General features: G+C 37.0%; 3 protein-coding genes across 8 annotated transcripts in view; 2 read left to right on the forward strand and 1 right to left on the reverse strand.

Annotated features, from left to right (window-relative positions):
- Positions 1-13,340, reverse strand: part of ZNF654 (zinc finger protein 654) — an 88,950-nt gene extending 75,610 nt beyond the window's left edge. For 4 of the 6 annotated variants that reach the window (XM_064380010.1, XM_012454648.2, XM_064380009.1 and 1 more), the window contains exon 1: positions 13,093-13,339. Coding sequence is in view for 2 of the 6 variants with exons in the window: in XM_012454647.3 (XP_012310070.2) it covers positions 13,093-13,278 (186 nt within the window). In the remaining 4 variants the exon portion in view is untranslated. Of the gene's footprint in view, positions 1-13,092 lie in introns of all 6 variants that reach the window. The other 2 variants (XM_012454647.3, XM_012454645.3) reach the window with 1 other exon arrangement.
- A 1,047-nt stretch (positions 13,341-14,387) lies between these two features.
- On the forward strand, positions 14,388-14,471 carry LOC135276385 (uncharacterized). The gene has a single exon (XM_064380012.1). The coding sequence runs from the start codon at positions 14,388-14,390 to the stop codon at positions 14,463-14,465; it is 78 nt and encodes a 25-aa protein (XP_064236082.1). The 3' UTR covers positions 14,466-14,471.
- A 19-nt stretch (positions 14,472-14,490) lies between these two features.
- CGGBP1 (CGG triplet repeat binding protein 1) lies at positions 14,491-20,073 on the forward strand. The gene is made up of 2 exons (XM_012454652.2): positions 14,491-14,581; positions 16,518-20,073. Exon 2 carries the CDS (start codon positions 16,541-16,543, stop codon positions 17,042-17,044), a length of 504 nt encoding a protein of 167 aa, XP_012310075.1. The 5' UTR covers positions 14,491-14,581; positions 16,518-16,540; the 3' UTR covers positions 17,045-20,073.
- The last annotated feature ends 1,753 nt before the right edge of the window (positions 20,074-21,826 follow it).

Raw genomic sequence — 21,826 nt, forward strand, 5'->3', positions numbered from 1 at the left:
TTTTCCCTATTTTAGGGTTTATTTATATTTATTCATTCATTTATTCAAAACTTAGAGTGCCTACTATGTACCAAGTTCACTGATACTTTCATTTTTTTATGGAGGGATAAGAGGTAAATGAATATATATTAGATGGTGTTAAGCACCTTTAACTATAATTCTAACAAAACACAGGTAAGCGGAAAAAGGAATACTAGAGATGGGATGCTACTTTACATGGGGTGTTCGGGAAAGGCCTGTATCTCTCTAATAAGATGCTATCTGAGCAGGATCCTACAGCAAACCATATGGATATCCAAATGAAATGTGTTTCTGGCAGACAAAAGCCAAGAAGCAGATGCATACAAGGAGTGGCAAAAACACTAGTATTGGTGAAAATAAGTGGTAGAGGGGGAAAGTAATAAAAGAAAAAGTCACAGAGCTAGACAGGGCAGGATTATGGAGTCCTGTGGTCCACTATAAGGATTTTGGCTTCTTTGACTCCGAGATAGAAAAGCATGGAAGGTTTGGAAGAGACCTTACTCACGTCTTTAAAAGAATCACATTGATTGCCATGTAAAGAATAAACTGAAAGTGAGGAAAGGTGGAAACAGGGAAATAAGATAATCCAGGAGAAAGATAATTACGGTTTGGATCGGGGTCATAATAGCGAGAAATAATAGTCAGATATGCCTTTTCCCCCTTACTAGATAATTCAGTTTCCTGAGGGCAAGGATTGTATGGTTTTCCCTTTAAATCCCCTATAATCACAAAAATGAAGCTTTTCACATAGTGCCTATTTTTTTCTTAAAGGAGTACCTTTTACAATAATCAATTATTGTATTTTATGTATGTGGATTTTTGCCTAAGCTATCTAAGGATATTCAATTGATTGATATTGAGAAAAAGAAATTTATATACTGTTTGACAAGACAAATACAGCACTTTATGAGCACTTATTAGTTATGAGCATTTAATAGTTGTTGAAGTTAACTTCAAAATATGAGAGAAGACAAAAAGTCTCAAAAGTTAAGTACAAAATGGCTTCACTTGATACAGAAATTATTTTTTTCTTTGAGATGGAGTCTCACTCTTGGCGCCCAGGCTGGAGTGCACTGGCGTGATCTCAGCTCACTGCAACCTCTGCCTCCTGGGTTCAAGCGATTCTCCTGCCTCAGCCTCCCAAGTAGCTGAGATTACAGGTACCCACCACCACACCTGGCTAATTTTTGTGTTTTTAGTAGAGACAGGGTTTCACCATGTTGGCCAGGCTGGTCTTGAACTCCTGACCTCAGGTGATCCACCCGCCTTTGCCTCCCAAAGTACTGGGATTACAGGCATGAACCACCATGCCCAGCCCGATACCATGCTCAGCCTGATACAAAAGTTTTTTTAAGAAACGAGATAACGGAATAATTTCTTACTTTTTAAATAAAATCAAGAATTGAGAAACTGCATAATAGAGTTTTAGATCCAGGAAGAAAAGCAAAAATTACATATCTACTCTAAGTTTATAAACACAGGATGAGAGGATGATATGCAGGATATCAAAGTAATACATTGAGAAAAGATGAATGAGTTTTAACATTCTCACAACTCTCTTCTACCTATGTTTTATATCTTTCCCTCCTCTTACTATGTTTTGATTATGTTATGTACACTCACTACAGTAAATTTGGATAAGAGAAAAAAAATTATCCATCATCGCACTGTCCACATCTAATCACTGTTAACATCTTGATCCCTTTTCTAGCTGTGTGTCTTAGGGTAGTTGCTTAATCTCTCTGAGTCTCAGCTGCATCATTCATAAAATGACGATAAAAACAGTACTTATCTCACAGGGTTGCTGCAAAGGATAAATGAGAATCTAGGACAGGAACTGACATACTTTTTCTTAAAGAGCCAGAAAGAAGCTTATGGGCCATACTTTCTCTAACCCAATTATTCCGCCCTGACATTGTATCATGAAAGCAGTCACAGAAAATATAAAATTAAATGGGCAAACAACAATACGGTTTATTTGCAAAAAAAAAAAGGTAGTATTACCTGTGCCATAGTGGCATAAAACAAAGGTTCGTAACTTTTTTGGGGTGTGTCTGGATTATTGTTGGGTTGTATTTGTTTGGCGAGTTTTGATATTCTTAAAAGAATCTGATTTTTTTTTTAAAGAAATTTGGACCTGCTCACCAAGAAACTGCAAATAAAACTTTACATAGATAATTACACGAATACTGAAAAGATCATTTTTTATGGCTGCATAAAATTTTAATTTATGGAAGATGAAATGATATTCACCTATTTTAGATTTTCTGGTTGCTTTCCCATTTTAATTCATTTATTACATTAATTATAATTAATACTATGAAGAATAGTATTGTGTCCAAATTTATAATTCACGAGAAATGAATGCTGTAAGAAAAATGACTAAGTCTATTTTAAGGTTTCTAATATATCTTGATAAATTGTAGTCCAGAAAAGTTGTGATAATCTGTACTCCCATCAGCTGAAAAACAGATCTTCACACTCTCATGAGCATGGACTATATGTAAATTTTAGACTTTAAAAATAAATTCTATAATTAGAGAGATTTGTCAAATTATAGTAGGACACATAAAGGCCAAAAAAGCACATCCACTGTATTAGGACTGGTAGGATTTCCAGATAGTCAAGGTTAAATCTAAATATGGAGAGACTGACAGACTTTAATAATTTAGGAAAAACATTTAGAACACATCCCATACCCTCCTGCCTTTAAAACACAAGATAATAAACATAAAATAACTTCTACTGGTTTGCAGTCACCATAAATTTATATTCTGAGAACTGCTATAATTTGTGTAATATATTATAAGAGATCCTAAAGTCCAGTACATTAAGACTGTATTCTGTCAATTTTCCAAAGCCGTGGTGAATACAAAAATAATTAAAAGACTCTCCATCTAAGTGGCAGAAAAGTCACTGATGTGAATGTTGAAGCTTGTCAATTATATAAGGCACTGGGGATATAGTGGTCACCAAACACTGCCCTGTTTTGTGTACAGTTGTAACTGCTATGAAGAAAAGTTGTAACTGAGCCATTGTTACTATCTCATCTAAGTATATCCCATTCAGGTGGGTTGGGGGGTGGACCAAGAGTTGAGAATCACCTTTTTTTTTTTTTCTGAGACAGAGTCTCGCTTTGACACCCAGGCTAGAGTGCAGTGGCGCAATCTAGGCTCACTGCAAATTCTGCCTCCTCAGTTCAAGCGATTCTCCTGCCTCAGCCTTCTGAGTAGCTGGGAATATAGGCATGCACCACCATGCCCAACTAATTTTTGTATTTTTAGTAAAGACAGGGTTTCACCACGTTGGTCAGACTGGTCTTGAACTCCTGGACTCAGGTAATCCACCCGCCTAGGCCTCCCAAAGTGCTGGGATTACAGGTGTAAGCCACAGTGCCTGGCCTGAGAATCACTTCCAATGGGGAACTTCTGATAAGTTGAATTTGATATTTTTTCTGTTTCACATTTATGAACATTTTTAGTTTCTGCTGCCTTGAGTCTTTTTAACAGTGTCCATTCCACTGCTTCCACTCAATCAAAACTGCTTTAGTAAGCTACAGTATATATCAAATACATATGCACAGATGGTACAATAGATACAAATGCATATTCCTAGATACAATACAAGTATATGTATACCGTAGAGGCTAAGTGCACTGGCTGGCTTTTGACTCTCAAACTGGCTAGGTACACTACTTAGTCAGGCCATTTAATCTCTTCTGATCTAAGTTTCCTGACCTATGAAAATGAGAATAATGAGGTAGCTCACGCCCATAATCCTAGCACTTTGGGAGGCCAAGATTGGAGGATCACATGAGGTCGGGAGTTTGAGACCAGTCTGACCAAATGGAAAAACCCCATCTCTACTAAAAATAGAAAATTAGCTGGGTATGGTGGCACATGCCTGCAATCCCAGCTACTCGGGAGGCTGAGGCAGGAGATTTGCTTGAACCCAGGGGCAGAGGTTGCAGTGAGCCAAGATCACACCATTGCACTCCAGTCTGGGCAACAAGAGTGAAACTCCGTCTCAAAAAAAAAAAAAAGCAAAAGAGAATAATAGCACATAGCTTGTAGGGTGGTGGATTAAATTACCTAAGACAGTCCCTGATTCATGGAAAGCATTCAAAATGAGTTATATACATATCTACAGCATATGCATATGGAAAGCATTCCAGTAATATCTTCCAATTATTAAAAATATACACACATCAAATCACCGGCAAGAATATTTACAATATTTCAACTTTAAAGTAACCGAAACATACTGTTTAATGTCAATAAACTCTAGTAGTAGAAATATGTATTAACAAACTGTATATGTTTTATTAGGACATTATATATGCACATTTATTTTCACAGTACACAGGACAATTCTGTGCACCTATTAATATGTACTGATACAATCACTTCTCTTCCTTCTCTTCTCCTTTCACTTCTCTGTACTGTTTTGCCACAAATGAAGCCCAAAAATGAAGCTGTTCCTTTCTTTCTCAAAGTTAATTAACTGATTTATCATAGTCTACACTCAATCCTGAATGAATGTAACTCATTTTCCATGCCTTCACCTAGACAAATAAGTACTAAACAAAGGTACATTCTAGTGGTCATTCTGCATTCGTAATGATCCTCAAATGGTTCTGCGGGTCAATTCAATATACCTCTCCAATCAGCTACCAACCACCTCCATGTACATCTTAACAGATGAACTTTATTCCTACCACAAAACTATATAAAGCAACACTCCTCTACTTGTGCTTTGAATCTTGTCCTTCCTCCTCTTTAGGGTTTCACAAAATAAATAATCCCTTCTTTTGTAGATTCGTGTCTTCCTTTCAAATGGATCATTCTCACCAGATTTTAAGTGTACACACTTCATACCAATTTACTAAAAAAAAAGAAAAAAAATTCTTACCTTCAATCCACAATGCCTCCAGTTACCACCATATCTTTCCTTCTCCTTTATAGATTATTTACATTTACTTTCTATTCCTTCACCTCCCACTTTTCAAACTACTCCAGTCTGAATCTTTATCTCATCACTACACCAAAACAACTCTGCTTAGAGTCACCCAAGACTCCACGTTAATCACTAGTGGATCTCAACCATTTGCAATGCCAGTTACCATTCACCCCATCCTAAAACATTCTCTTCCCTTGCCTTCTGTGACATCACAGTTCTCTGGGTTTCTGCAACCTCTTTAATCCTTCTAAAACTTTATTTGAAGACTCATCCTTTCCTACTGAGACATTTAATTTTGAGGCTCCTCAAGCTTTAGTTTTAAGGTTTTCTCCTTTTCCTATTTTCTCTCCCTATGTGAGCTCATTCACACATACGACTTTGAATACCATCCACACAGCTGTGATAACCAGACCTCCCTTTTGAGCTCTGGCTTCTGTGAGTCCAGCTATCTTTAAGATCTCTCCTTGGATGAGGCAAAAGCACCTTAAATTCAGCATATTCAAACTAAACCAAAGGATCTCAGCAAAGCAGAACTTGCCCAGGTATCCAAATATAGACAAGCCTCCTATTAGTTCCCATTTATAGTACTGCATACCTTTTCTTCATAGCACTTATCAAAGTTATAACTGTACACAAAACTGGGCAATGTCGGTTTGCTTACCACTATATCCCCAGTGCCTTATAACTGACAAGCTTCAACATTCACATTAATGACTTTTCTACTGTTAGATGCTGAGTCTTTCCGTTATTTTTGTATTCACCACTGCTTTGAAAAGTTGACAGTATAGAGTGTTAATATACTGGACTTTAGGATTTCATAAATTATACAATTCAACCTCCTCTCAAATTTAGTTTGCCATAATGTCCCAAAATCTCCTAATATCCTTAACATTACATATTAACATACAATTACAGTGTCATTCAATTGATCAGATTTAATTGATCTTATTTTTTTTCTTCACATATCTTACCAGACACATATTTTACTACAAGTTTTGTCAAGTTCTTGTTTTTGTTTTTGTTTGTAATTTTTAAGTTATAGTTTAGCACATTTTGGCAGGAAGGCCAGAAAATTCAATGCCAATAACAACAGTACAAATGGTGCCTTACTTGTGTTTGGCAGAACCATGTAAAGATGATATAATTCAAAAACTTAAAAGCAATGAATTCCATTTAAATATATTTACTCTTACCATTTTATCTACACAATTAAAATTGAGATTTTTTTTTTTTTTTCACAGAGTCTCACTCTGTCACCCAGGCTGGAGATCTCTGCTCACTGCAAACTCCGTCTCCCCGGGCTTAAGCCATCCTGCCACCTCAGCCTCCCAAATAGCTGTGACTACAAGTGTGTGCCACCATGCCCAGCTATTTTTTTTTTTTTTTTTTGTAGAAATGGAGTTTCCCCATGTTGCCCAGACTGATCTTGAACTCCTGAGCTCAAGTGATTTGCCTGCCTTGTACTCCCAAAGTGCTGAGATTACAGGTGTGAGCCACTATGCCCTGGCCAGGATAGATTTTTTTGAAGCAATGTAATGAGTGATTATTTGGAAAGCAATAATAGTCATGTATCTAATGAAAGACTGTGTATAAAAAAGCCACTGAAGTTTAGATCCTCACTGGTCATTCATTGGTATAATCATAATTAATGTAATGAATGAACTAAAATGATATTCATAAGTTTACTTAACCAATTCTTTTTTTAAAAAAAAGGATCTCACATGTTTTGGGGAAACAAAGCATTAAAATCTCATCATACTCAAAATAACCTTTCATCTATTTATACAAAATAAACATCTACAGAATAAACAATCTAGGGCTAGGAGCACTAGCTCACAGCTGTAATCTTAGCACCTTGGGAGGCCAAGGTGGGTGAATCCTTGACCTCAGGAGTTAAAACCAGCCTGTTAAACATCGTAAAACCTTGTCTCTACTAAAAAGCTACAAAAATTTAGCCAGGCTTGGTGGTGCACGCCTTAGTTCCAGCTACTGAGGGTGGGGCTTGGTGGGGGCTAAGAATGGCCTGAGCCCGGGAAGGGGAGGTTGCAGTGAGCTTAGATGGCAGACAGGGCACTCCCAACCTGAGCAACACAGCCAGACCTTAACTCAAAAAAGTAATAATAATAAAATAAACAATCTGTGAGGTAGGAAGAGAAAAAAAAAATTATACTTTTTCTTTGATTATAGCTTTAATTTTTAAAAATCTAAAAAAATTAACAAATGTAAAAAATAAAATAAAATTCAGTCATAAAATACCACTACAAAGTTAACGACAATTTGGTATATTTCAGTCTTTTTAATTTACAAAAGTGAAATCACCTGTGTCCTGTATCTTTTCAGTAGTTATACTATAAACAGTTTCTCGTATGAATAAATATTCCTTAAATACATCATTGTTTAGGGAGAAGGGGCATAGTATTACATTACATGTACCAACTCCCCTAACAATAGTCATTTAGGTGGTTTTCAATGATTTATTACAAATAATGTCATTATGAACAATTAGTTCAACTCTGAAAGTAACCTATAAAGGCATTAAAGAGTGACAATAACAAAAAAAAAGAAAAGATTTAGTTCCCCAAATGCAGCCATCAAAATCTAAGGTTCATTTGTTTTGTTTTTTCCTAATTATAATAAATAAGTTAATGTCTTTCCAGGGAATTCATCTTTTATGAAGACTTGAAATAACCCAAATGTGCCAAAATTTGAAAACAACTTTTTAAAAAGCTAAAATTTTCATTTTCAATTGAGAAATAAAAATAATTTTGCCAAAAAGAACACATAACTCAATGCAATTAAATTATTTCTAGCTCTGCATATTCACTACAGAATAGATCAGAAAATAGGATACTCTTTTTCAAAAGTAAATAAATGACTACAAATTATTTTCAATACTTTCCTTTTCATCTTTCATACTATTATTTACTGAGCTAGAAAACTAATTTGAGACTTCTAGTTAAATGCGACAAATTGAACACACATTTACGTCTGATCCTACTTGAAAACTCCACTAAAATAACAGTAAAAATATTTGTGTTTTAAAAGAGTTAAACCCACAGGACAAAGGAATGAAAAAGGAGAGATATCTACATATGGGTAGTTGGAAATTAGATGGATGGGTGGTAACTGACTTAACAAACCTAAGAAACTGAAGCCAAGCCATCAGTAGAGGGAGTTTGGGAACAAGATGATGTGTGCTTGAATCAACCCCAGAACCCCAGAAAATCTCAGGAATTTGAGGCACCACATACCTTCAAAAGACATGAAAACAGAGTCGGAAACAAAAAGATCAGTTCAAAATCTCTCCCAGATCCCTCCCCTAACAAAACAATGAAAACTAACTCCTAATTCTCTCAAGAGACTGAATATTTGGACACAAAGAGGGTGGGGGAAGAAAGGGGATAAACAAAAAATGGGGTATAATCAAAGAGTACACAGTGAACATGCTCAATAATGAGATCAATAGTGAGACGGTAAGGTAGTCCCTATCTCCTTCCTGTAGCATGTAGCAGGTCAACTGATTCCATCTAAAACAACTAGGGAAAAAAATACTTAAAAATATGGAGGTAAATATCAAAACTCAAAGAGTTGCCAGTGATAGCTTCTGGAGAATAAGACACAGGAAAGGAAGGGAACAAGGCATAACTGCTGTTTTTGGTTATAAGCTGTTGCAAAAAAAAAAAAAATTGTTTTCTTCAATATCCATTTACGTTTTCTTCCTTACTGACAAAATCATAGGCACGTGTTGATCAAGAAACAAAAATTTGGAAAATTTCCTAACCTTCTTTTCTTTTTTTTTTTTTTTGAGATGGAGTCTTGCTCTGTCGTCCAGGCTGGAGTGTAGTGGTGTAATCTTGGCTCACTGCTGCAACCTCCGCCGCCCAGGTTCAAGTAATTCTCCTGCCTCAGCCTCCAAGTAACTGGGGTCACAGGCAAGCATGCCATCATGCCCGGCTAATTTTTGTATTTTTTAATAGAGATGGGGTTTCACCATGTTGGTCAGACTGGTCTCAAACTCCTGCTGACCTAGTGATCCGGTCCACCTCAGCTTCCCAAAGTGCTGGGATTACAGGTGTGAGCCACCGGGCCCAGCCCCTAACATTCTTTTCAGATGGGGATAACTCACAAGATGAAAGTGAGTCATTGAGTAGAATTTAGAATAACTTGCATTGGTTTACACCACAGTGACACCCAGCTCCTGCCACTGGGAAGTCAGATGTGATGGTTGGGACTCAAGCAACTACCTTGGATCCTGACACAAACTCGGGATGGTAAGACAAGGATGACTGGTAAGAAAGAGCAAATGATTGTATTACCACCATACCATCTCTACACTGGCTGTTCAAGAATTTTTTATAGGGGAAATAAATGCCCACCTTCTTTAAGCCACTTAGGTCTCCATTAGCAGCAAAATGCAATTCCTCGTATTTAGGCCTTATATGACTTCTTCAAACTATGTACATTAATAAAAATTAAAGAGACATGACAATCAAAACTATCTCCTGAAATTGCCAAATGTCCCCTATGGGAAACAAAATCTCTGAGAACCCCTGCCATAGAGATCTTACAAACCCCTGCCATAGTTGTTTTATAAATCATTGTGTTTCACCAGGAACATTCAACTTTTCTAGTTAAATAAAAGAATTTAAGAATTTCTAGAGTTTCTCTAAAGTTTAGTGCAAAACACAAATTATAAGCTACTTACAGATTATCTCTAATGTCCCTCTTAAATCCTCAGAGGATTTTACAAGAGAGAAATATTAATAGCATCTACCTATTTAAGTTCTATCTATGTGCTACGTACAATACTGAGTACTTTATGTTCATTCTCTCTTTTTACATTCATGACATCCTCACAGCATGAATATTAACCCTATTACAGTATATAATAATTTTAAATTATATTTTGATCAATATATCAAAGTGGTTACAGAAATCCTTTTTTATTAGTCATTATGTTCATTCTGGTACTGAACTAAGAAGAAAGTGTCTTAACTTCCTTAGTTTACAATCAATTTATGACAAAAAAATTCAATGTATTTGGTGACAAAATAAATTGAATCATTAAAACTTTCAGGAATTAGAGAAGTGTTTACAGCACTTAACAAATCAGACAATAACAGTCTGCTTCTTGAAATATTTTTTACTACTGTGTCATAATGAAAGAGTACTTTATAAACTTTTCATCCATGATACCAAGTTATTTCCAGTAACTTCTTCTTCCTTTCACATCACTTGGAAAAAAAAAAATCCCTCTATAATTGAGGATTTACTTATAATTTCAATCTGTTTTTCAGCAGAAACTGAAGACTAAATTCAAATCCCAGCATGTCTACATAGTGGAAACTAAGACAAATAAACTTGTTCAGGCCTCAATTTCAACTATGTAACTTGCTGTCTGAAGCTTTAAGAGCTGGTAGGCCTTCCATAAAAGTTACTTTCCCCTACCTTTCCTCCTCAAAGCAAATTAAGTATCAGTTAAGGGCCAATTTTATTTAAGCATTTATTGAGTCAGCTAACAAGAGCCAAGGGAGGATGTGACAGGGCCAGTCCAACATTACACTGTATCTTCTGTTTTACTTTTCCTTATGATATAAGACACAAAAAACTCTCTGGAAAAGAAGTGTTCCTTCCTCTCTCACTTTGCCCACACAACTAACTGCCAAGAAATTTTGATTCATATTTCCCTCTAAAAAGAGGAAGATAAACTGGAGCCTTTCTTTGAAACACCACTAAGCTGTCTGTATAATTCATGTATGTAGTTAACTGTCACATACCCCAAGTGCACATATCCATTTCATTACTCACGATTAAGTCATTTACTAATATATACAAATTATTATACTTAATATTAGCCTCAGTGTCAGAAAACCAAAATTTTAAAAAGAAATCTTCAACTAGGAATTAAATAATCCCCTGCTTCCCTTACTGGCAAATAAAGCAATTGCTGTGGTAGAATTTTATTTCTCAGTAGATAAAATTCAACTTAATAAAGGAATATTTTATTCCATCTAAAATTTTTAATATAAGGACTTCACAAAGCTCACCTGCAAAGTAAAATCACGACAGCACCTAAGAGCAGATCTATCAGTAATCTAAAGTATTATAAAACATGTAAAGTTTCCAGTAATAAACTATGTTTCAGGTAAAAGTTGGTAACATGAAAGTATGTCAGTCTAAACATAATTTAGCAATAGAAAATATAAGTTCATTAAGTTCTTCCTGTTTAGTTTTATTTCCTTGGATATACAGGAGGTAGGGAAGTCATAAAATAGTCAACTTCATTTGTTCTTAAAATATTGTACTGTCACTATTCAGACATTGTTTTGCAGGCTAAATTTGTCATTTGTTCTAAAATTTTAGTTGCTTGTTAATGGTATAAAAAGCAAAACAAAAAATTAAAGAGATTTTTCAGCCCCTGAATATATTAAAAACATAAATTGTATCCTAATTTTCCAAAGTTTAAAATTCCAACGATACAAAAATCTACCAATAGCGTGGTTTCTATATGTAAAAGGTATAGTTAGAAAACAAGTGCTCTGAAAACAAGACACTGAACCTCTAAATTCAGTGAATGCCAATTATCAAAATAAAAATATGCTTTCAAGAAAGTCATCAACTAAGCAATGCCAAAGAAACTGACACACCCTTCCTTCTTTATGACACTGGGGAAAAACATGAAATCAAAAGGCAATTTAAATTAAAACATTAAAAACTTACCTGAATGTAAGTTCAACTTGTGTTCAAAAAATGTCAACTCCATCCTTTTTCTTTCAATGCTTGTAAGGGAATTCTTACAAGCATTCCCTTACAAGCACTGAAAGAAATTCCTTACAAGCATTGAAAGAAATGTCAGCAAACATGATGTCCACTTCTCATTAACTTTATTTCTTACTTGTTATCAGAATGAAATTAATAGCTACCTGATCCAAACCCTTCACATAATTTAACTATTACTCCTCTTTGACAGAAGGGGAAACAGAGACAGCGAGTAACTTGTCCAAGGTAATAAATTCAGCTAGGAGATGCTGGGGCCAGAATTTGAACCCTGTACATCCAAAATAATAGACACATTTAAAAGGGGGTGGGATGGAAAATGAGCAGTTAATTGTTTTTGTTGTTTTTCCTAAATAGCTTGCAAAACAAGACTGTTGTGAAAGGGAACAAAACGTTTAAAGCATAAATGCAACTAGGTAAGAATGCAGAATACACAAACTTTACCCCTAAACAAGTAGGGGTATATTGCTATATTTGATTACTAACACTTTGAACAACATCAAACCCCTGTGAGAGTCGACTGAGTAAATAATTTAATGTCACCGTTCAGACACTGTGTTTTACAGGCTGAATAAAATACGCTATAAACTGAAGGATGGGGGTGGTGGTGATGTTAACTGGAGCAAGTTTAAGGAAAATTACTCATTATAAGCAGTTAATTAGAAAACAGTGCGTGTGTCAACGGAAGGAGGTTTTAAAAAAAAAAAAAAAAAAAGATGACAATCACACTGCCTTAACGCACCCTCTGTCCGAAAAAAAGTAACTAAATCACCGTGGGTCAGCGTCTACGCCAAAGGGAGAACCGGCCCAGCGGGCTTTTGTGAGGGGATGACAGGAGACCCTAGAAGAGGGGAAACGTTGGCAATGACAGGAAAGATGGCATGTCTCCCATCCCGGGAAAAAAAGGAGAACACGGGGACAAGTGGCAGAGAAGGGAAGACAGAAAATGTTACCAGAGGTGTGAAATGAGGTACGAAGGACCAAGGTAGGAAGCATAAGAAAGGCGGGACTCTCAGGCAGGAAGGTCTGTTTGGGGTAGGGAAGGCTTGTCAGAACAGAGCTTTCCGGACAGCCGACCTTCCTTCTTTCCAGCTCCTGCATCCCCGACAAACTCTCACTTTCTGACCAACCCTAAGCCCGCGAGTCACCCTCGCCTTGCTCCCCGCCCCCCACCCCCTGCCGGCTAGGTGGAGGAGGGAGCTTCACCCTCACCCGCCTTGTTGGGGTAGAAGATCGGGCACTGGACATACACCAGATTCATGGACGAGAAGGCCAGGAAACGCAGAGAGGCCCAGGACCCGGGTGACAAGTCGGGGCGACCAACGGGCGCCTCACCTGACAGAAGCGTCGGCAGTAATCCCGACTGCTGATCCCAACGCCGGCGCCGCAGCTGCCGCTGCCAGCGCCACCTCTGCCGTCGCCCGCAGCTCTAAGCCCCACAGGGCCCAGCGGGGACTCCACAATGGCCACGAGCTCTTCTCCGAGGCGTTCGGCCTCTTGGTCGCTCTCTTCCTCCGCCATGAGGCTCTCGCCGCCCAGCGCGTACCAGCCCTGCGCCGCCGCCGCTGTAGCTGCCTAGGCTAACCTCCTCCTCCTCTCTAGTTCCCTCCCCCTTCCCTCCTCCCTAGCCGGACAGGGGCCTCTCGGCAGGGCTCTACTTCCGGCTCCGCCCACCCACGCCCCCAGTTTTTATTGGAAAACGATAGCTGCCAATCATGCTCATGCCCGCCCTTCCACTACTATTGGTCAAATCAGCAGTCTGTTTGATAGACAGGCCATCTGTTGGTCAATGCTGCTCGGCGGTTGCTGGGGACCGCCTACGCGCTCTGCCATAGGCGGTGCAGGCGGACGGGGCGCGGCGGGGGACACGGCGGCCGCCGCGGGGCTCTATCGGGCAACGGCGGCGACGGCGGCAGCGACGGATCTTCCTCCTGCCTTGTTCCTTGCTCTTCTTTCTTCCTCTTCTTTTCCTTTCCGGCCGAGCCTTGTCCACTTCCCCTAACGGCGGCCTCGATCCTACGGTACCAAGGAGCTAGGGAGGCCGAAGGTGGGCCCGGCCGTTGGTGCGGGCTCTGGGCCCGGGGCCTTCCGTCTTGAAGCTGGAACCGGGGGCGGGGCCGGGGCACAGTTGTCGGCGGGAGGAAGAGGGAGGAGACGGGAAGCCTGACAGCGGCCGCCTCCGCCAGGCGCCTGCTGCCGCCTCCCTTGAGACTGCCGCCAACTCGGCTGTCGAGTTCCCGGGCCCACAGCTGGCACCTGGGACTCGGCCCTTCCCGGCTAGCGTGGTCGGGACGGTGGGGCGCCGGCGTGCTGGGCTTGGCGCCAGAGGAGGGAGCCTAGAAGCCGGGAACGTCCCGCGTCCCGGCTCTCCCCCGCCCCCGCCCGAATCTCGGGGCCTGGGGAGCCTGAGGAGGTGCCTAGCGGGCGGACCACCGAGGAGGACCTGGGGAAGGGAAGTGTTAGCGTAAACGTTGGAATCGAGTTTGTAGTGTGGAATTAGCTATAAAGCGATTTGGAAACACCTGCGTGGTGGCAGTTGTTGACGTTCTTCATCTTTTCAGTCACCCGCCTTCCCTTCCGTCCCGCATTTTTTTTCCTTCCATTTGTTTTTCATGTTTTACAGTAAAGGCATGACTTCCTGGCACCGCAGGGAAAATCGGGTGCAAGCCCAGAAACTATTTCCCCACCACCACTTGTTGAAAAACTGATTTGAAGGCATCTTCGGGGTTGAACGAAAAGTGCCAGGATTTGATGCGTCTCTGGTTTTGCTCTGGAGACCCTTCCTTGCTAAGTATCAAGACGAAAAAAACTGGAAACTAATCCGGTAAACATTTAAACTTGAAAACTTTAAATGAAAACTTATGATGAGTTTTATTTTGATCTAGTAAATGATTTGCTCTTTCTCTTTTGTTGGCTAATTCCTGCACTTTTTAATTTCTTCATTTGTTGAAAATATCTTTATCTTCTATTAAACACTTTTGTTCTCCTGGTATGTAAACCCAAGCAGCCTCTACTGGGTGGAAATTTGCCTCTGCAGTAACACAAACAGACTTTTTGAAATTACAAAATCGTTGGAAAATATAGGCCTTTCACATTAGCAGAAATAATTGAGCATTTTATGCTACAAAGAATTACATGCTTAGTTACTGTTTTTGAAATCCAAATATTTAAAGATACAAGACTTTTTACATAGTGAGATTTAGGCATTACAGGGCACAAATATTTAATGTTGATCACAACTAGGTTAGAACCATTAATTGTAGTAATTGGTATTCATTTGTCGTGGGGGTGTAAAACACATACCATTTACTTAAAGTATAAACGTATAATGGTAAGTACTAGTTAGGAATCATAACTGTCTTCTCTGCTGTTGCAAACCTGTAGCCTAACACATTTGGCAAATGAGAGTTGTGCACTTAAAAAAAGGAAATGAAATCTGTTAAAACCTAGACTTTATTGTACTTTTCGGAATTTCTGTGAAATGTTTAATTTTTTGGATGCATGGTGTCTGATACACTGGCAATTTAAAGTTCTTTTGAAAGAGTTCATGTTACCCAGCTGTTCTTTAGTATGTATTCATGGAATACTCCATAGTTTCTAATTACACTTATAAAGCGTAATTCTTCAGAGCACACTTAGAATTCTTTCTCTAACGTATTTATGCAGACAGAATCCCATCTTGAATTCTATCAAATTCACTTTAACTTCTTAAGTGTTGGTTATTGTAAGAGCCTAAAGGTATGGCCCCAGGGAACAATTAAGACTTAATGGTGATTTTCACCTACCAAAGTATGTTCCTCATCTAAAGATTTCGATGCCCATAAGGCTGTGATTTTGTTACTTAGTGCTGTGGTCATGAAAGTATGTTATTAGGATAAGTTGAGAAATTATTAAGCTGCTTCTACATTAAATAAGTATAAATATTTGGACAAATAGCAAAGATACTCATTTACGTTTTCCATCAACTTTTTTAATTGAGGTTTTGCTGTATACTAGACACTATGTTCTTGATTTTGTTCTTACTAATCAGTGAAATAAATATTAACAAATATAATTATTATTTTTAATTGAAAAAGGAAACAAAAGTATTAAAGAAATAAGACTGCATATCTTAACACCTTTTGGAAAACAGGTATACATGCATTACAAAATAACTTACTTTGAACTCTATTTTGGCTTTACAATTTAATGTCATTGTTGCTGTTAATTGCATTTGGTCTGGGTTTTTTTTTTTTTTTTTTTGTAGCTTTTACCCAAAACAATTTTTGAAATTATATTCATCTTCATATAAAATTATGGCAGTTAATAGGCCTACCTGTTTGAAAAAACTTTTTCCACAGTTATATTCCTAAAATCAGTCGTCCCAGAATTGTGACAGGAAAGAAGCTCTTTTAAACTAGAATACATATCTAAATTGGATGAGAGTAATATAATTTATACCCTAAATGTTGACCTGTGATTAGATTTCCCTGAATAACAGTGACATCGGGGTTAATTTGAGTTCTTTCTTTATAGTTCTAATTTATTTGAATTTCATAAAAATCAAGTAATGGACCTGAGTGTTACCGGTTAGTAACTTGTTCTAGTTTTGCCTTTCCTTATATATTTTGGGTAAGTTAAGATTAGTAGACACTACTAATTTGAACTAAGTTTGTTGAAGTCTTTAATCTTAAAGTGTTTATATACTGCCTTTTATTGTTAATTACTTTGAGAATGAACTGTTGTTACAACACTTATCTTTGTTTCTTTTGTCTTGAAAGAACCATATTTATTTAGCGTCAGAATGGAGCGATTTGTAGTAACAGCACCACCTGCTCGAAACCGTTCTAAGACTGCTTTGTATGTGACTCCCCTGGATCGAGTCACTGAGTTTGGAGGTGAGCTGCATGAAGATGGAGGAAAACTCTTCTGCACTTCTTGCAATGTGGTTCTGAATCATGTTCGCAAGTCTGCCATTAGTGACCACCTCAAGTCAAAGACTCATACCAAGAGGAAGGCAGAATTTGAAGAGCAGAATGTGAGAAAGAAGCAGAGGCCCCTAACTGCATCTCTTCAGTGCAACAGTACTGCGCAAACAGAGAAAGTCAGTGTTATCCAGGACTTTGTGAAAATGTGCCTGGAAGCCAACATCCCACTTGAGAAGGCTGATCACCCGGCAGTCCGTGCTTTCCTGTCTCGCCATGTGAAGAATGGAGGCTCCATACCTAAGTCTGACCAGCTGCGGAGAGCATATCTGCCTGATGGATATGAGAATGAGAATCAACTCCTCAACTCACAAGATTGTTGACTAGAAGGTTACCACCATTGTGATCAAGATAAATGTGGAGTATTAAAGTTATGTGTTGATTGTGTGGTTCATTTTTATATTTATTTCATTTAAAATCATGTGATGCAGAATAGTTTTGCAATGTGTATATAGTTGCAGGCAAAAAAAAAAAAAAAAAAAAAAAAAAAAAAACACCTCACTGCAAAACTTAATGTTTAGTCACCAATGGTATAAAGCAAAACCTAGGTTTAGAGTGTGCTAGGATACCTGAAACCTGATGGTTATCTTTAAAATTGATGGTTTTTCTCCTGAAATGTTTGTGCATGGAAGAACTGCCCTGCTTTTTTACCCTGTTGCCATGTATGATTATTCCTTGTGAGATTACTTAATTACTTGGATTGAAGACTAGCCTATTGAAGCTGCTGCCAGGCACCACCACTTAACAGTAACTTAAAGGAATTATTTCTTTAGAGGATCCTCTTCAAAAAGGAAAGGATAGTGGGAAACTTCTTATATCTTCAGATCCCTAGCAGAAATGACTGTGTTTGTTTCAAACTATGTTTTACTTGTATATGATGTAGTTAACTATCCTTCAATTCTATATTTCCCCTACCCCCATTTTAAAGGCTTATTGTATTTTGTAGCAGCTTCAAGTGACCAAAAGACTAAAATCTTTCAATGTCGATGCCAAAAGCCAAGGGGAATTTTGCAGTGACAAGATTTTAGTCTCTTACTATGAATACAAATTTTGAACCATAGCTTTCATTTTGAGCATCATCTTGAATTTGCAAACTTTTCTATGTCTTGGTGTTAAAAGACTTCCAAGATTGGCATTTTTATTTAAACAGGTAGACATTTATGGTTGAGTTTTCTCTTTTTATGAAGAATTAGTAATGGTTTTTTTGGCTGACAGATCAGATGAAGTTACTTTCTATTCTTTAATTTTTCCATGTGATTTTATGAATTTATTTAGGTAGTCTAGACTAGAAACAAGTTGACTTATTTTATCTGCTTTGCCTCTGGTGGTGCAAGGTTTTTAACATGGATGGTAAACAATTGTCTAGAAATTCTGGCAGGTTTTTTGTAGTGGAGATCTGGCAGTATCCTGCATAACTGTTTGAGTGAGGAAATCGTTCTCTTAAAGGTCAACTGTGTTCAGGAAATGATCTCTGTCTGAACCTCACTATCCTGTAAGATTATCCAAGTAGCTTAGCCCAGCTAAGTTCTCTCTATCAGAGACCCAACTTATATTTTTTAAAAAATTAACAGCTGGAAACTTGGACTAGAGCTTTAATTTAAAAAAATCTTTAATTCTTTGAAATTCAAGTTAAAAATATATATTTCTATTACAAAGCAGTGATAAATGATGCCCTATGTGACTTGGAGTTATCTTTTGATTTTCACCAATAATCTTCGTGTATAAAAGAAAAAGCCAAAGTGAAAAATAGTTAGATTGTGTATTTTTCAGAAACTGCTTTCCATGTGTTAAGATTTTTTTACAGATTTAAGTTCTAATTCAGGTTGTCAAACTGGCCATTTGATTTTAGAGGTTTGTTTTCATTTAAAAAATAAGCCTGCCACCAAAACAAATCACTTACCAATGTGAACTATTTGTTTTGCTCATGTTCAGTTACATTAAAGTAGTATGATAAATGCATGCCTAGAGTAGTGCTCTCATTGATGAAGCACATGTATGAGGAGACCAGCAGCAAAACATAATCGTAATGTGTTTTGCATTTACTTCCTCTGGAAAAGAATTTGCAGGCAACCTTGTTTAATTATGGTAGAAGATTTTAGAAGCTAGGAATAATTGAGTTTTATAGCACTATTTTCAGAATACAAAAAGTTAGATATACAATCATTCTGTTTTTTTTAAATTCCATGTAATTCAAACTGCTCCCTATTCTTTGGGTATTAATTTGCACTAATGGCAAAATGTAATGACAGATCAGCTTTGAAAGTAGTCCTAAGCAGTAAACTGGATGATGTTGCATTAGAAAAACATCAATAATTCATATTTAAGTTTCTAGTAGTTACTACTGATTTGATAATCACTTAAATTTTGTATATCTTAATGTATTTTTTCAGACTTCTAATTCCCACATTCACTGTACCTAGGAGTATAGTCCATTTTGTTAGGATTATATCCTCTCCTTAGAAATGTTTTCCATCCTGTTGTGGGAATTTGGTATTAATGTTTCTTTATTGATTATGAAACTTGTGTTTCCTGAAACTAGTTAACTTTGTCTAAAGTTAAGGCAGAATGATTGCTTTAGCCTGCTCAAACTGGTACAAATCCCTGAAACAGTGATTGGCATATGTTAAATAAGAAATGAGGATGTCTAAGAGGCATATGCTGCTTTGGAGGTGTAGTGAACGTGTGTACAGAAGTTTTCGATCTTAACTATATAGTGTTAGTGTGATGCTATACTATTGGAAAAATAGCAACTTTTTTCTATTTTGTAAGTTGTATGCATAAACATAAGATTTGTAATGTTTCATTTATAAACTGCCTTCTTCAACACATGTTAATAGTGTTTTCTCAAAGTATTGATAGTATGTCTTCCAGAATTTCACGATACGCTTACAGTAAATAGTTCCTATCTTGTTGAAATGTTAAATTCTTTGTTGGCTTTCTTTTTGATTCTGTGGGGATATATAACAAGCCTGAAGGACATTGTAATCCTTTCTTACAGGGTGAAAATTTAGAAAGATTGTGTATGAGAGCCTATATAGTTGTTTTATCCATTATCATCTTCGATTAAGACTTAAAAAAATGCTATTTCCAGTTAGTGCATTTGGCCCTATTGAATTTTCAGGGACCAGAAAACATTAAAGAAAAAGTTCTGCATCTTCTAATGGTAACCAATTAAACTTGAGATTGTTCTGAAAGTATCAGTTGCTTTAAAATTATTGTAAGTACAGTTGGCAAGATCACCAAGCTGAAACTTCCATGTTAAAACTTTTGCCTGTAAGAATTTGCACATGAATGTTAATGGAAAACACAAAATAAAACTTAAGATGGCCCAAAACAAAAGCCACAAACAGTTCATCATTTGGTGCTTAGTCTCTGTAAGGGCTCTCTGTGGTTTGACTTACACCAACTGCCATTAAATGAGGACAAATCACCTTCAAACATGTTCATTTGATTCGTAACAAGGAAGATAGGTCTATGATTTTATTGAAAATCTTAGCCTAAAAGAAAGTGCTTTAGCTTCTGGCAGCACTGATTCAAATGTGAATAGTGAAGTGGCTATCCTAAACTTTGGTTTATCTCAATTCATACTCTCATAGATTTCTTAGGAAATACAATTCATATCTAGTGGCATTCTACTTGTATTTAGAACGCTGTATTAACTAAAATTTTACTATTTGATTTTTGTATTCCTTGCTGATTTTTTTTGCTCACGCATGTATCTTTAGTATAAACGTGTCACTTAAAGTTTTGTCTCTGACTTTTAGAAATAAATTTCAGAAAAATTGTTTCAAAAGATTTTGAAAGCACATTTTTTTTGTGAGTCAAATAATTTCATGATTCCAAAACAGCAGAACCTTACTGAGTTATTTTTCTACTAGTTACAGCTCCGTTTTGTAATATTAGTTATTATACTCAATGTAAAATATAGTCTATCAAATCAGATTCACATCATAGCTACAGGTACCCAATCATTGCTTTTAATTGGAAACATTTAGTTTTTTTTTTTACTTTTGGAAGTATTATTAATGGCCCTAATTTACAAGTTTCACTGCTACATTTTCATTGCCACTGCTGACAAAAAATGCATACAAATAAAAAATCTTTCAATTTTACATAATTTTGAAGGAAAATAATCCTGCTACTAATCACTTCTGTTTGGCAAAAAGTTAATCAATTTATCAGGCAATTTTTATTTTTTCTGGAATCAAAATGGTAGAAAGGACCTTAAGAAATTAGTCAATACTTCCACTTCCAGTTTAATATTGCCAAACCATGAGAGTTCTCTCTTCGCTTTTCCTAAGGTGTCTCACCATTGAATGTGCCTCTGAGTCTCCTAACAGTTTCTCTCTCTCTCTCTTTTTTTTTTCTTGTTTAAGTGTGAATTGAATTGAATTATATACCTGTAATATGTCATGATGCAAAGATACTTCTGGTAACAGACTAACCCCCTTGCACTGTGAAAGCTAAAACACTAAAATGAGGAAGTAGAACAAGACTTGGATGTGTTGTGTGATTTACATGAAATGTATAACATTACTTCTAATTAGTTACCCTTGCATTATGTTACTTGCTTTCAGTTGTTTTTATGTTTACCATTTAGAGTTAATGCTTTTTAGCTCTTCCTTGCTTAAATGTTGGAATCAGATAATTTAAAAGCCCATGTCCTCAAGTTCTTCGCTAAATTTGAGTAATATGCAATCAATTAGTATTTATTGAGTCTCTATCTCTGACACTACTCTAGCCACTGGGGGATACAGTAGGAAAAATAAAAATCCCAGCCCTCAGTGAGCATACATTCTAGTTATTATTCATTGTTATCATATAGTGACCCCGGGGGTTGGGAGTGGTTAGGGAGGTCTTTGTCTTTTCTAGGCAACTCCTTTAAGTATTTATCTTGAGACTTGTTGCCAGTAAATAGTTATCAATGGTTCATCTGGATTCTTAGTCTTATTTTGTATAGGAAGAGCAATACAATTACAAAATTTGCAGATTTTTTAAAAAGTCTGCCTATCCTTTGAAAATCTGGTCGTCTATATAATCTATAAAATAACAGTTTTCAGAATCTATTAAGTGATGGGGCTGACCAATTTAAATGCCTATGAAGT

The sequence above is a fragment of the Aotus nancymaae genome, unplaced genomic scaffold (genome assembly GCF_030222135.1).
Source record: "Aotus nancymaae isolate 86718 unplaced genomic scaffold, 86718_ANA_hifiasm-v0.15.2.pri h1tg000022l_1, whole genome shotgun sequence".
NCBI classification, from domain to species: domain Eukaryota; kingdom Metazoa; phylum Chordata; class Mammalia; order Primates; family Aotidae; genus Aotus; species Aotus nancymaae.

What these genes read in the sequence shown, in the direction of transcription:
- LOC135276385 (XM_064380012.1), top strand. Translation starts at nt 14,388, where the DNA reads ATGACTTCCTGGCACCGCAGGGAAAATCGGGTGCAAGCCCAGAAACTA.
- CGGBP1 (XM_012454652.2), top strand. Translation starts at nt 16,541, where the DNA reads ATGGAGCGATTTGTAGTAACAGCACCACCTGCTCGAAACCGTTCTAAG.